General features: G+C 42.4%; 1 protein-coding gene across 1 annotated transcript in view; it reads right to left on the bottom strand.

The window, feature by feature from the left end:
• Window positions 1-16,185, bottom strand: part of LOC146782736 (vomeronasal type-2 receptor 26-like) — a 94,174-nt gene that overhangs the window by 51,561 nt on the left and 26,428 nt on the right. The window contains exons 3-4 of the mRNA XM_085638117.1: window positions 7,211-7,301; window positions 5,145-5,374 (exon numbers count right to left, since the gene is read on the bottom strand). Of these exons, the coding sequence (XP_085494243.1) occupies window positions 5,145-5,374; window positions 7,211-7,301 (321 nt within the window). The remainder of the gene's footprint in view (window positions 1-5,144; window positions 5,375-7,210; window positions 7,302-16,185) is intronic.

Genomic DNA, 16,185 nt, shown 5'->3' with positions numbered 1-16,185 from the left:
AGCATTGTTTACCATGGGGTGGATCAAATGTAAATGGACATTTATTGGACCATAGTGTGTTACCTATGAGATCTGTGATATGAGCTCTGTGTGAGACAGTGCCTGCCAGCCTCTCACTTCAACAAGGCATGCGTGTGGTTCTGAAAGAGGATCAGATTGAGCTCATCACCTTGTGGTCCCCAAGGGACACACAAAGAGCAGCAAAGAGATATCTGCTTGTGAGTTTGTATATCAGACTGTCTGGCAATTTTTTTTTATAATATAAATATTTTGTAGCAAGAATAGTAACAACAGAAATGTTGAGAAGGTAAGTATGTACAGATAATACTAGATTTGGTATTTGTAACTCCACATCTAGAGTCCTTAAAGATATATACATACTGGGCCACATTTATCAAAGGAAAAACCGGTCACAAACGGGCAGATTCTCAGAATCTGCCCCTTTGCGACCGGTATTTTTGCTTTTGGGATGCATAATCCCAAATGCAAAAATTGCAATTCAAGTAATCGTAAAAATAGCAATTACTTAATTGTGTTTGCATTTAGGGAATCACAGATTGTGATTCCCTAATTCCAATGCATGGTGAAATCGCAAATAGTGATTTTGCAAATAGGGGTCGCAAATTGCCATCAATTTGAACTTGGGCTCCAGGGAATCCTTTACAATGCATAACTCAAGGGAGGGATGGGCCTCTTAAGGTGACCTGCTACGCACGCTGCCTTTCCAGCGGCAGCCGTTACTTAAGGGTGGTTCTTCCCCGGCTGGGGTAAGAGCCAGGGGGGAGAAGGGAGGGGGGGTTGGGGGGGGAAACATTTAGTAAAAATTGTTCACAGGCTGATGGGGAAGAATGTTGTGAGGACATATTAGCTTTATTTTTGAGGCTTATATGCACAAGTAATAGGAAATATATCAGGGTATCTGGAGATGGGTTTAAGGTTCTTATCGTTTACAAATGTATGAAATAGAGTGTTTAGCTTGGAACGTAGCGGGGCTGAACAGTAAAAACAAGAGATCTCTGATTACAGAAGAACTGAAACTACACAATCCTCATATTGCTCTTCTCTCTGAGACACATATTGCTGGGAAGGATAAGAAATTACTTAACCAATTGGGTCACGATATTGTGGTTTGTTCTACCCTCGGGCACTCCATCAGAGGGGTGGCCATTCTTAAGGATAAACGATTTAGGACTGAAATATTACAGACCTTCTGTGATAAGGACGGCAGATGGGCGGTTCCTCAGCTCAGCTTTGAGAACCATAAATATGTTTTATGTGTTGTGTACGGCTCTAACATAGATGAACCGATGATTTTTGATCAGTATTAAACTCTTGGATTGGGAGGGAGAACTTATTATCATGGGGGACTTCAATTGTATTATGGACTATAAAATAGACACAACTAGGACTGGTAGTTTTCAAAGGATGCGCAAAACTAGGTCGTCTATCTTTGACCTATGTCGTATCCATAACATCAAAGACGCTTGGCGACATTTATATCCAAAAGTACCGGGATATACATATTATTCAGCGCCCCATAAACTGTGCTCAAGATTGGATATGGCACTAATAAGCGATAACCTACTAAAGATCAGTACTATGGCCTTATGCCCCCGAATTTCTTCGGACCACAACGCAATAACCTTTATAATTACTATACCACATACTAGGACTTTGCCTAGACCATTCTCCTTCCCTAGACACTTAGTCTCAGATTCACAGTATGTGATGCAGCTTAAATTGCACCTTATAGAATTTATAGATATTAATATGGACACAGCTATATGCAGCATGGTATGGGACGCTTGCAAAGCAAGCATTAGGGGCTTCACTCAGGCCTATGTGATCAGACAAAACTTGGAACACAGAAAGTGCAACGCCCTGCTGATCTCCAAAATATTTACTCAAGAAGAATTGCTGGTCTCTGCACTTCGATCAAACTCACCAACGATTACAAAAATAGGCCTTAAATTGGCCTGTTAAAAAATGAAGCAAAAACTAAGTTTATCCAGAAGAGTAGTACTAGCATTCATAAATTTAAAATAGCACAATATGAGGGTGGGGATAAAATTGGTAAAATCTTGGCCTATAAAGTCGCTGAGGACAGAGCTCGCACTCTGATTACAAGTATCCGGGGGGACGACAATAAAATTTACAATCAGCCATCAGACATGGTAGAACAATTTGCTGATTATTATAGAATATTATATACCCCAGAAAGTATACCTAATCCAGATACAATTCGGGATTATGTTGACAAGCACTTAATAAACTCACAGACCATTTTAGGAATGGATTCATTGTCTGACAACATAACCATGGCAGAATTACATCAGGCTATAGCCCTACTGCCTGTAGGGAAAGCGGCGGGGGAGGACACAATACCTTTGGAGATATATAAAGCGTGTCTAGCTGAATTGGAATCTCTGCTATTGAAGGTAATGCAATCTGTTGGGCTTAACGGAAAAGCCCCTAAATCATGGAACAGGGCGAAAATAATTTTTTTCCTGAAGAAAGACAAATTAAAGGAGGAGAGAGGGTCATACCGACCCATATCTTTGATAAACACTGACGCAAAAATATTTGCAAAAATTCTAGCATCAAGATTGTCTCCTATTCTGCCTCAAATTATTAACCCACAGCAAAACGGGTTCATAACTGGGAGAGACACTACAACGCATGTGAATATGGCCATTACGGCATTTGATGTAGCAGAGATAGAGTCCACCCCACTTGGCATGATCTTATTAGATGCCGAGAAGGCTTTCGACCGAGTGGGGTGGGACTATCTCTGGTGTGTCTTGTCTAAAATGGGGTTTGGGGGGCAATTTTTGCGGGGCATACAGGCTTTGTATGATAATCCAACGGCTTGTACCAGCTATGGGGGCCTGACCTCTCCAGATTTCTTAATCTTACGTGGCACTCGTCAGGGATGCCCTCTATCACCCCTCTTATTTGCCCTTTCATTGGAACCTTTCTTGTTTGCTCTGCAGTCCCAAACCCAAATTGTACCTTTTAGGTCCGGTTCACAAGTGCTAAAAATAACAGCATATGCCGATGACATCGCGGTCTACTCACAAGATATTGTGGAGGCATTACAAGGTATCGTCTCTGAGGCTGGTAAATTCGGGAATGTTTCTGGGTATAAACTTAATCTACAAAAGACCCAAGTTATAGCTAATTACATCCCAGCCGTGGCGTTACCCGAGATTTGTAAAAGTGCTACATATCTAGGGGTCAAATTAACGGCAAAAATTCAGGAAATTAACAATATAAATTACAACGAATTAATTAAATCTACTATTCTACTATTAAAAAAATGGCATAGACTACCTTTGAACTTAATCGGAAGAATTAATCTAATTAAGATGAAGGTACTGCCTAAATTTGTGTATCTATTTCGATCCATCCCACTGGCTTTAAACAATACGTTTTTTAAACAACTAGACGGTGCATTCAGCAGCTTCATTTGGGGCTATAAAAAAGCGAGAAGGTCGCTGAATCTTCTGAAAAACAATACGAACATGGGAGGGATTAACTTTCCTGATTTCAAATTGTATTTTTGGTCTGCTTTTGTTTTGCGTATCCGCTCTTTACTAAACAGAGGAGGAGCACTTTTCTTTCACTCTTTTATGTTAAAACACGATTCAGATATGTTTTTGCTACAAGCTAATGACCCTAACTACTTCAAAAGAGTCAAATTTAAGACCGCAAGAGACTTAATAAAGATCTGGGGCAACATTTTAACTTTCTGCAAAACTACTTTTTTCCACTCAAAGTTACAGCTGTGGGGCAACCCGGGTCTTCCGGGAATCTTTAATGACAACAATGCTCATAGCTGGTCTAGGTTAGGCATTATTGTCTTAGGGGATCTATATGGCACGCAACAGTTTGTAGATTTTAACACTCTCAAATTGCTATATGATCTTTCCGAAACTATGAGGTACAAACACCTACAGATGCACGACTATTTGATTAACAAAAAACAACTTCTGGAGGTTTCAGATAGCGACATATGGACCTGTTTATACTCTTTAAAAAACAAATCAGTAATTAGTGACACTTACAGCTTCTTAATTAGTTTGAAACCAAACGATTGCTCTAAACTAGCTGATAAGTGGGGTAGGCTATTAGGCTCAAATATTACATCAAGAGAGATAGAGTGTTCACTATCAAATATTAATAAGCGTGTACGATCATCCAGTTTAAGGCTTCAACAATTCAGAACAAGTTGTATGCTATACTACACGCCCAAAATAATCTCTAAATGGTCTTCTAACAATTCCTATAGCGATCGCACAAAATGCCCTAAATGCTCTGCCGAGGCCGCTGATCTGGTACATATGCTGTTCTCCTGTCCTACTCTTAAGGCCTTTTGGGGGGACATCCAGAAGGTCTTAAAAATTAAGTTTATTCAGCTACCTTCATTCACTGCTGCCTCGGTACTGTTAGATATCTATCCCATCTCTTTCCCACAGGCTGCCCTGGCCTCAATTCTTATGTCTTGTGCTAAATTAACTCTGGCCAGAGCCTGGACCTGTTCTGATCCACCCACGGTCTGGGATTGGTGGGAATTGGTAACAGAGATCTATTCGATGGAGTTAGCATTAGCAAACCTTAGGGGGATACGCTCTCGGAGCAAACATGAAAAGAATTGGGGAACCTTTATGGAATAACTCGGTTTTGTACTGTCAAACATTTCTCCTTTTTTTTTTTTTTCTTTATAAACCTGTTTCCATAGCTCTGTATTTCGGTCCCGTGTTGAAAGAATGCCATAATTTATTATATTCTTTGTATGTCTGTAAATATATGTATTAATGTATGCTTTACTTGTCAGCCTGTTTACAAATAAAAACTTTAAAAAAAAACACAAAAAAAACAATGCATAACTCAAATGGCACCCTTTTCTTTGGAAAGGCATGAATGCAAACAATCTCAAACAATCTCATGTCATGTGCTTTTTCACTGTTATATTGCTCCATAAGTCAAACCACATTATTTTTTTTTGGGTGCTCTACTTGTATCTTTATGTAGTTTATTTGTGTGTCCCTAAAAGACAGATGATTTTTATTCTCTTTATATCTATGCATTATTGTCATTCATCTGTTTAGGTGTGATAACCTGTGCAACTGTGCAGTCTTTACCTGCCTGCCACCAATCGCCCACTGGACTGCACTGATGTTGATGAGGAGGTGCTGCTCCGGGGAGATTGTAGCGTCATAGCTGCCCACCTTCACATGTCTGACAGTGCCCGAGGGACCCAGCTGCCAATTGACAATGTCATAGCGTGCAGGAGGGTTGCCACTTCCATCAAAGAATGCTTCTGTGCCAACAAGATTCTGGAAACGCACCTTCTTAATGTAGTGGAGAAGCTAGGAGAGCAGAAACAATGAAAATAAGAGACATTTTAGTGGATTTCCACCATAAAGGAATATTCAACGGCAGAGTAGACAATTTTCCTCTAAAAAGAATGTGCCTAACTGGGTAGCAGAACTGCATTTGCCTATAATGCGGCAATCCACAGGTACCACCAGTGACCTGTAACTTATCTAAACCTGAAGAAGCTGCAGGCCCCACACTGGAATATGCCAAGTGAAGTCAGGAGGGGACCCTTGGAGCCACAGACCCTCAATACTCTAGTGATTAAGGTTGTGCTTTTACATTTTCATGGTGTGGGTAAGTCTCCCTTGCCCACCAAAGAGGTAAACATTATATACAGAGGTTTTTGAAGGTTCACATTCAATATATACAAGCAATATCTACTTGATATTTATTCAGACAGGTATGAAGAAAGACTGCTAAGGAAAAAATATTTTTGTTTTGTTTTTGTTTTGTTTGTGCCAGTTACTGTTTCATGATATACAGCCATTCCTGGATACAGACAACCCATGTTTCATCACCCTGCTGGCACGCAAGCCTGGGGCTTTTTCAAGGCATGGATTGAGATGACTCAACTTTTTGGGGCTTTGTAGTATTTGGTCTGAAATCTTATTTGGGTGGTCATAACCTTCAGAAATTGACGTGTTAATGTGACGAAGAATATCAGGTCTAGCGGGCCATTGAGAGTGGAGAAATCTGTCTGGATCTCCGATCAGAGATGCGCCTCAAGACTTACGCTTTCTAGGAGAGATCATCCCAGATTGAATTAATTCCGAAGCCCACTGCTCGTTCCTGACACCCTAACTTGCCATAACATTTTTTACTCTTAATGGCCATATTTTTTCTTTCTAAATGTTGAATTTTTCCTAAAGTTACACTCCTTCATTGAGGAACATTGGTTCCTGAGTGAAGAACCCATGCTAGATTTTCAGTCCATCCAATATAGAATACATTTCCACAGAATGAATCCTAAATGGCGATCAATATATAATTGATATGGCTCCAGTCATAGTAGGCCAACGAAGGATAGCCATTCTCTAATAGAAGGCTAAGTGGTGTGCATTGAATGCTTTTCAATAGTAATTGTGAAAAAGTCTTACCTGCCACAGGTGCAAATTATCTCTATCTGCACAGATAGCATTTTGAAAGGGGCCTTCTCCTGGTCTGCAGGATATCAGATCCTGTAGAGCCGATGCTATGGCATGAACTGCTGTGTAGACGTTGAATGTGATTCGTAAATTGGTGAAATCAGTGAAGACGCTGTCTAGTCTTTCATCTCCTTTGCATGTTTTCACTTGGTTACCTTCTGGACCTACTGTGTTCTCGGGTATAGGCCATTTGCAACCAAAAGCTTCTTCCCAGAATTCCCTTATAAATATATCATCAGTAAACCTTGAAAGGCTGATATTGCTAAGGTGCTCCTTGAACCCTGGCATCTCGCCACTGTTGATTGCAAAGCCAATGGTGCCAGTGAGTAAATCAGAGTACTTCACTGTGGATAGGAGAGCAGTGGTAGACCATGACTCGCTCGCAATCCAAATCTTCCCGTTCACATTTTGTCTCAAGATCTCATCCATGACTGGGTTTAAGCTTGTTCCACTAGAGAATATGACAACAGCTTTTGCAGTTGAGTGTCTGATAACTTGTACAATCTGTAAGGCATTTCTGTCAGCTCGTCCTGTGAGAATAGTTTCAGAGAAGGCAACACAAACACCAGCCTTATCAATCTCCTGCCTCAAGATCTGAATTCCTTGCTGTCCATAGTCTGTGTCTTCAGCAAGGAGACCCACCCATGTCCAGCCAAAGTGTACGATGAGCTCACCAAGCCCACGGGATTGGAAGTCATCACTGGGAATTGTACGAAAGAAAGAAGGAAACTGATACTTGTCATTTAGGAGTGGACTCGTTGAAAAGTAACTGATCTGTAAAAATGAGAATGCCAAGAATTAAAAATCAGCAAAGATAAGGATACCTCTGGTTCATACACAAATCATTTTCATTGCAGCAAGTCCTTCATTGTTTATTACACCACAGCTACTGTGAACCATATTGCCAATCACTACAATACTCCTCCTACCACTGTTAAAATCTCTGTCCCCGGTAGGTAACTTATTTATACCACTATATCAAGCATATTCCTCATGAAATGCACCCAGTTCTGCAAAACATGTTTTATCTCAACATAACTAATGCTATACCTATTGATGTTATTTAGACTTTGGAGACTGTCCTAGCTGAGGCTACACACCATATTTAGAGAACTTCGCCAGCCTAGCTAGGATATCTCAGCTCTCATCTCTCCCAGTGGCTCCCTTCACAGCTGTAAGACCTGGCATCATTGGCGTGCTTTCCCCTGACTTTTTGCCTCTACCTCCTGTATTTTTGACACTATGCTGGATTTAGTTTTTGATGGTTTAGATGCTTTGGGCACTTTGTTACCGCTGATCAGTGCCAAAGTGCACGTGCTCCCTGGTTAAATTGTAATTGTGATTGGTTATCCATGATTGGCATATTTGTTTTACCAGTAGGATCCTAGTAAAGTGCACTGAGTGTGCCAGGGCTGGTGATTTAAATGCTACTAGTGGGCCTGCAGCACTGATTGTGCCACCCACAGGAGTAGCCCTAAGATGGTGCCTAAGGGCTGCCACCGCAGTGCCTGTGTACAGTTTGTTAACTGCCATGTTGACCTGGCCAGTGATCACATTTGCCAGGCCTGACCCTTCCCTTTTTCTTACACATAGGACAACCCTATGGTAGGCCCAAGGTACCTCCTTGGGCAGGGTGTAGTGTATGTGAAAGGTAGGACATGTACTAGTGTGGGCAACATGTCCTATGTGAAATACTGACAATTGAAAGGCTATTTTGCCCATAGGACAGAATGGGGAATGCTGTATAACAAGTTTACCTGCATATCTTCCCATAGCAGCAAGATAGAAATGTGGAATCTGGTATCCCTGAACTCAGAATTTAATAGCACATATTTTAGGGAGGATGGTTTTTAAGTTCAGTGTTTAGAAATAGCACTTTTAGAAAGTGGCTAATTTCTTTTTCAACCTTTCTGTGTGCTTCTGCCTGTTTGTGAATTGACTGTCTGGTTTGTGAGTGACAGGGGCTGGGGTGGCTCCAGGAGGCTGGGTGAGTCAGCACTAGGCTGAATAGACCTATCTGCACTCGGAGTGGTGGGAGGAGTAGCACCTGGGTCTGAATATGGCTGTGCCTGCCTTCCACAATGCTGGCTTCACCTCCTGCTGTGTGTCTGATGGCCCTGGCCCACACTCACAAAGGAAGAAGTTGTGCACTGGCAGAGTGCACCCAGAAACGGTTTGGACTGGGTCCAGGACCCCTCACACATGGAGAACAAAGACTTTTGGGGTATAAATATCAGAGCTGAAACCCCTAAACTGGAGACTATGAAACTTTGTGATCAAGAAGGAATCCCTACCAAAGAGAACAGCTGAAGAAGACTGAGGAAAAGTTCTGCCATTGCTGTGTGTCTGGGGGCCGACCTGCAGTTGCTGTTTCTGCTGAGGAAGAGGACTAAGGGACTTTCTGCTGTGGGCTGTGCCCCACTACTTGAAGAGGAACTGTGCTGTGTGCTTTGTTCTTCTGAAGACAAGAGTCTCCAAGGGACTTCACCCAAGCTTCCCTGAACTTCCTTGCTGGGAGTTCTGACCTGCCAGGAGGCGCCTGTAACTGTATGTGATGCCTTGGAGGTTGCTTCAGCTGTTGGGAGCTGAAAAAAACTAAAAAGAAACAAGAAAATCAATTTCGGACGCCGTCAACGCCGCCGCTGCGACCTGCATCGGGGCCCGGGGAGCCACTCGTGAAGTGACGACGCAGTGGTCAGCCTCCGACACCCTACGATGCCCGCCGATGCCAGCAGTGATCGGCTGTGACCGAGGCCAGCGCCTAGCATCCCGTTATCGCGGCGCCGATAACCGCCAAGGGTAACTCCAGAAACTCACTGATGTCGCATCATTACCAGAGCCAATATCGTTGTTCCTCGACGCCATGCATCATCACCTACATCATTTTTTAAGGTACTGTTGTTCGGGCATCTGTGTGACTCTGCGCTTGACACTGCAATCCTCGCGGGCGGTGTCGTACTTTGGATTTTGCCCTGTCCTGACGTCGTGATAGCCCCAGTTGGAGCTATTTGATTTCTATAAGCCTATTTTTGCAACAACCTTTTTAAAGACATTTTATTGAGTATCTGTATGTTAGAATTTTGTGGTTTTGGTATTGTTTAGTTTAGATAAAGATATTGTAGTTATCTAAACTGGTGTGGTGTCCATTTGTGGTGTTATCACTGTGTAACTGTGAGTGTTGGTACAAATACTTTACACATTGCCTTTGGGATAAGCCTGTCTGCTCGTGCCAAGCTACCAGGGGGGTGAGCAGGGGTTATCTAAAGTGTGTATCCCCCTTACCCTGACTAGAAGCAAGGGTCCCTATTTGACAAAGGTACCTACTTCAGCCAACTAGAGACCCCCAGATCTAACAACAACACTGAAGTTTGCTGAGTGGGCTCCAAGGTTAAAGGACCCACTTGACAAAGTTTTGTGTTTAGAGAAAATTACCCACAAAATTGGAAATGTCGTTTTTTTGAATAAGAAATAAATGGTCAAATGCACTGGGATTTGTTTGCCTTGAATGCAGGACTCCAGAAGAGAGAAGGGTTAGTGGCTGGCCTCATGTTTGAGCTATAGGTTGCAACTGGTCCTCCGCTCAACCTTGCTGCTTCCCTCTGCTGTAGTGACTCCTAAGGCCCCAGTGATGCCCATCAAGTCCTGGACACTTGACTGTTGTTAGAGTGTACTTCTCCTGTCCCCAAACTAGAAGAAGTGGGATTTGAAACCGTTTACCAAATTTTTGCCTAAAGAACCGACAGAGATCGGGGTCGTGGGCAAAGCTGCAACTGGTGGAGTTGAATTGCCGGTCAGCTTTACCTTGCTGGTTTGCACCATTAAAGGAGATTAAGCCTAAGTGAAGTTCGCGGAGATATGCTACACGGAACTCCACAAAGTGACTAAAAAACTCTGCTGAGCTACGAGGAGTTCCTCAAGCAGTGGACTGCATTTGGTCATGCCGTTCACTATGATTTTCAGTGCTGAGTGTTTGTCCTGCGCTGTAAAGTCAGCATAAACAGCACCACGTGCAGCGCAAGAAGGCGCTTCTTCTTTTCTCAACACGAACAGAAGTTTTCTCAATGCAAGGGGTCGGGACCATCTGTGACCGCCTGCATTGAGAAATCCAACCGCCCACGTTGAGAAATGTCACCAGAAGGTGGTTTTTCCTCTGCTGTGCTCCTCAACTTGACATTGGCAAGGAAAAAACTTTGCTCTGTTATGCAGAGCAGGGTTTTTCAGAACTCTGCATGTTCCATAGAGTGTGGAAAACTCTGCAAACTCCACGAATGGGGCGGAGTTCAGCACCCAGGCCTAAAGTAGATCTTAATTCCAGAGAAGTTTCAAAGTCCAATTATAGGGTATAGGGCTTGCCTGAAACCGTAGCCCACTCAAAGCTTTCCTGCTTTCATCGTTATGCCCCACTTTGGATCTAACTTGCCCCGTTGATGACTCTTTGACAACCACTTTCCCTATAAAAATTTTTAAGTTAGCCTTGGACCTGGCCCTTTTCACAAGGTCTCCCCTAGATGTTTCCTTCTGTTGCTGCACTCACTTTTGTTTGCATTGGCACTCTGTACACCTTTTTCCTGCTAATCAGTGGTAAAGTGCTTTTGCCCTCTTCTAAAACATGGTAAAATTGGCCTAACCCTAATGTTCACATTTAATTTACTTCAAATTCCCTAGTAAATAGAACTACATGTACCCAGGACCTGTAAATGAAATGCTATTTGTGAGCCCGCAACAATCATTGTACCACCCACTTAAGTAACCTTTTAAAACATGTCACAGGCCCTAGTTCAGTTTTGAACTGCCATTTTGACCTAGCAAAATAAATCTTTTGCTAGGTCAGTCAATCAGTCAGTCAGTCAGAAACCTTTATTCGATTCCAGATGAATCATAAAAGTTCACAGGAAAAACATACAATCATAAAATAAGACAATATTTACAAAAGAGCATAAGAAATATCTTCGAAGGCAATTAAACACCTAATTACATACTTTTACATTGCATATTGTTTCCTTATTATAAAAACAATTTTTATAAAACTAAGCACAGAGCTGCATATGGAGGCATTTGCTAAGGAATGTAAATAATTAAAACCCTCTTTATGGGACCGAAAACAGCTTTAGTTTAAAATTGGTCTAAGAAAGCGCACCCTGGGGTATTTATATAATGTGCAAAATAGCATAAGGTGCATAGTATTTTGTTGGGCTGTATTATTACAAGGACACGGGGGTAGCCCCTCACACCACCCCACCTGTTTTGGAAAAGCCACAAGAAAGTGCAGTGTGCCTAAAGGAAATCTTGTCATTAAAAAATGTGCATTGCCCTGCAAGCTAAAAGACAAATAAAATTGTTGCTGTTTTAAGAAAGGAGGGTCCGGTCTATCTGTAAGCCTAGATGATATACTCAGCTCAGATCCAAAAGCTTCTTTTATGGACATTTTCATGTTTGGCGGTATATACTCAGGCTTATCATAAAAATCTTCTAATCCTATCTTATAAAAGGTCTGTTTAATGTAACATAACCAAGGGACCGCCAATGCATTGTCTAAATTCATGCAATCTTTTAAGACAAGTCGGGAGAAATTAAGGGGCATATTATCAAGCAGGACGTTAAAATTATCGCCGCTTTAGCGGCGGGAAAACTGCAGCTAAAGTGGCGATAATGGGCTTGATAATATGCCACAGAGAATTCCCATAGAAGCCCATGTTGACACAAGAACACTTTTGATATCCCCACACTCCTGCACCGTAAGTTGCTCCTGACAAACATTTTGATTTATAAAGTGTTATCAGCTCTGCAACAGGCTTATGGCCAAGTTTGGCCGCAAGTCGAAACAACCCCTCAATAACTCTTGAAGTTTGTTGCTCCCGGGATACTAAAAGTTGATCCCAGTTTAAGTTAGAGTTAAAAACATTCCCCAAATAGCTAGCATTGTTTACCTTCTCAATAACTAACTGTCCCATTCACTGTATATTTTCTTGTTTTCGTTAATTTTGGCCCACATACCATGATAAAGGATTTCTTACAATTCACCTTCAGGTATAGTGACGTCATGTATTCGGTGAAAGCATCCAAACATCCCTGAAGGCTATTGGCAGTCAAGGCCATCAAAACTGTATCGTCAGCATGCGACAATAAAGATACTTGGGCACCTGCCATTTTTGGGCAGTCCAAGTGTTTGTTTAACAGAAACTGCTCCAGCCCATTTGTATAGACCAAAAATAAAAACGGAGCTAGAATGCAGCCTTGCCGGACCCCCTCTGTCAAAGCAATGGGCTTGGTCTTCTCTCTGCCTGGGCCATAACGGATAACTGCAGAGGTGGAAGCATGTAGTCTGAGGAGGAGAGTGACAAATGGCTCTTCAAAGCCCAGATCTTCCATCAGTGCCCACAACATGCTCCTGCACACTGTGTCAAAGCCACTGGACAAGTCCATGAAGGCCAGGTGGATCGATGCCCCCCAAGCCTTCATGAACTTGCCCATGATCATCGACAAGTTGAGGCACTGTTCGACAGTTCCCATTCCCTTCCTAAACCCATATTTGGTATGTGATATTAGCCTTGCACTGTTAGCCCATAACTCCAGGCGTGCCAAAATTACCCTCCCCATCACCTTGCATGTGGCATTTATAAGGGAAATCGGCCTGTAACAGGTCGGATCGTTTCTATTTCCCTTTTTAAATATTGGCACTACCACAGCTTTCTTCCAAGATTGTGGGGTCTGGCCCGTTATGGCAGCTCTAAAAACATTTAATAGTATGGGGCCCAAGAGTGCCAGATTTCTTTCAAAAAGGTCAAAAGTTACCCCGTCTGGGCCTGGGGCTTTAGAGGCAAAGCCCTTTCTAAGGGCCTCCTCCACTTCGCCTAAAGTTAGGGATACACTTAATTGCCGGGCTGATTCAGGATTAAAAAGTTATATCTGACTGACTGACCTGTGGACTAATGACATTTGGGTTAAAAATCTTCGAAAAGTGGAACTCCCAAGCTAAACCTGTTATATTTGTTTCCACATTCCTGCTTACATCAGTGAAGAGTGGGCGATTAATCACCTCCCAGAAGGACCTAGAATCTATTAGCATTCCTGCCTTTTCTAAATCTTCCCAGGCCTGTCGTCTCAATTCTTCTTTTCTACGCAATATTGTGTTTTTGTAAGACCGCCTAGCTTCCTTAATCAAGGCCCTATCCCGTGGTACAGTGCTTAATGCTGTTTTTAAAGCTCTATTTGCCGCTGAGCACACCGAATCAAACCATTTATATTCAGGACGATTCATTTTTTTTTACTGATTTAAGCAGATTTTTTGCCACATCTTCACATATGATTTCAAAACTCCATATGATGGATTCCGGGGGGGCTAAATAGGTTAAACAGGTCATCACATCAGTTAAATTAGACTTAATTATATTCTCCTCAAATTTGAATTGATCCAGAATATTCCATTTCAACCTTACCCCTTGATTACAGTTATATTTTATAGGACAGTTCACAGCCATCCCCTTCGGGCCGTAATTTTTAGAGAGGCTATTAGAGGGTTGTGGTCACTGGCAGGGTTCGGTTCAACCAGGAAATTTTCTAAAAGATCGGAATACCTCCTGGTAATTCATATAAAATCACTGGTTCTGCCCCCACCCTGAAATGTCGGGAAGTATGCCACCGAACTGTCCACTAGATTGTTCGCCGGGGATAAGTCATTAAAAAGAATGATTGAGTTTAATGCATCCCCCTGGGGAGTATGTTTAAAATGGGCAACCGGTGAATCATCAAGATCAGTCAACCCGCACACTTTGTTACTGCTTTGCTGACATAGTGTACAGTTGAAATCTCCAACCCAGATAATACATAAAGGGGAGAATTTTAATGCTATTTTGCCAATTTCCTCTTGTAGGTAATTTATGACCCCCGTGCTTTGCTCATCGAAAATATTATAGTACCAATTGATTAATAATAAACTTACATCTAACAAATTAAAACACATGATCAGTTGGTACCAGGGTGAATCAATTACCTTTTCGATTACGAGCGCCTCATACCCCACTGAGATCAGAGTTACCCTTCCTGACAGTGATGGTTCCGCTAAGACATTTAGCGACAAATATCCATCTATGTTAACGTCCGTTCTACTCCATGTTTTCTGGGTACAGATGATATAAAACGTTTTAATATACCGAACCCAAACCTCATCTGTTAGCTTTGGAATGATCCCTGCTACATTCCAGGAAAGTAGGCGTAGCTGGTGACAATTTCTTTGGAAATAAGGTGCTTGCATGGCTTGTCCGTTAGGGCCACTCAGGGTCTGGTCAGATGGGACAGTAATTAAACCCATTCCTCCCAGACTCTCACTCATATTATGTAGCTGGGATAAAGGGTGTTTATCAAACCCTTGACGCGACTTCGAAGGATGTTGCCCAGAATTAGCATTTAGTACCGCAACACCAGTTTTATGAGGATCAAAAATGTTTTCCTCCAACCTACCCCCATTGGTTGGCAGTCAATCTATTTCAGCCAAATAGCTCAGCAGGGCAAATCAGTTTCTATGGAAGCAGGGTTGTGTCTCAGAGTGCTTGGGGCGCTGGTAGATCGAAGTATGTCTCACTTCTTCCATATTAAGATTTAATGGTTTTGGTGGAGGATAAAAAAGCCTAACGGAAGTACCGAGATAATATGATTATACCCAATTTGATTTTGATTTGTCATCACGTCAAGTATTGTTTTGACGAAGCCTGGGGATCTAAATGTCAGCACAACACAGTCTCCTGCTAGATTTTTGGTTGTTGCCCCCACCCACCTAATCCTACGGGCCATCTTAAAGTCGGCAAATAACAATTTATTAGCCAATCCTGTTTTTGTATTTAAAAAATGTAGTGCCCTATTCCTCAATGAGGACCAATGTTCCCTCTGACCTAACAGTAGTGCCGGGACATTAGCTAGGATGATGATATAAGGTGTAGCTTGTCGCGGGAGGTGCAGATTAATATCAACATCACTTATGATCAGATTGTCACTCTGCTGACCCATAGTGGGGCCTTGACTTAAAGGATTGGTGACTGATTTAGCGTGCTCCGGGTTTACCCTTTTCATATCGGAAGAATGATTTTGTGTGGACTGTCCATCTCTTCGCATGGGATCCTGGATCTGTAATGCTAGGTGGCTATCATATGGGTGGGCCTTCCTTTGGTCTAAACCATCCTGTAACTGTCCTTCAACTGGGGGAGTCATGATACGTATTTCCTCCCCAACAGCCCCAACCGCATTTTCTGTTGGCTTATGCATGTGAGCTAGTGAAGGAGGGGGGGTACATGGATTTTCTCCTCAAGTAAATGTAGCCTATTCCCAATCTCAGTCAGTTTTAGGAGGATAGGGTTTAAGTGTGCTGTAATACCGCTTGTAGCTTGTCCCAAAAAAGCCCCCCTTCCACTGATGGCGCGGTTATTGTGGGGGCCACCTCTACTTGCGATATGGACCTATTTGCTTCCAAGTTATGGTCATTGTCTACGTGCTCACTCTGATCAATCTCTAGCCTAGGTAATACGTCGTCGATTTAAGATGTTTAGTTACTACCTGCCCCTTTTTTTTCCTAGGCTGTGGGGCCTTACTCCCGCCCCCCTTATTTTTTAATGACTGGCCTCTAATTATAGTTTTTGGCCTGACTTCTTTAGATATTTGTGGCGTAACA

The sequence above is a fragment of the Triturus cristatus genome, chromosome 12, assembly GCF_964204655.1.
Source record: "Triturus cristatus chromosome 12, aTriCri1.1, whole genome shotgun sequence".
Taxonomy (NCBI): domain Eukaryota; kingdom Metazoa; phylum Chordata; class Amphibia; order Caudata; family Salamandridae; genus Triturus; species Triturus cristatus.
Note: the sequence above shows the minus strand (reverse complement) of the source record. Positions and strands in the feature narration are given on the sequence as shown.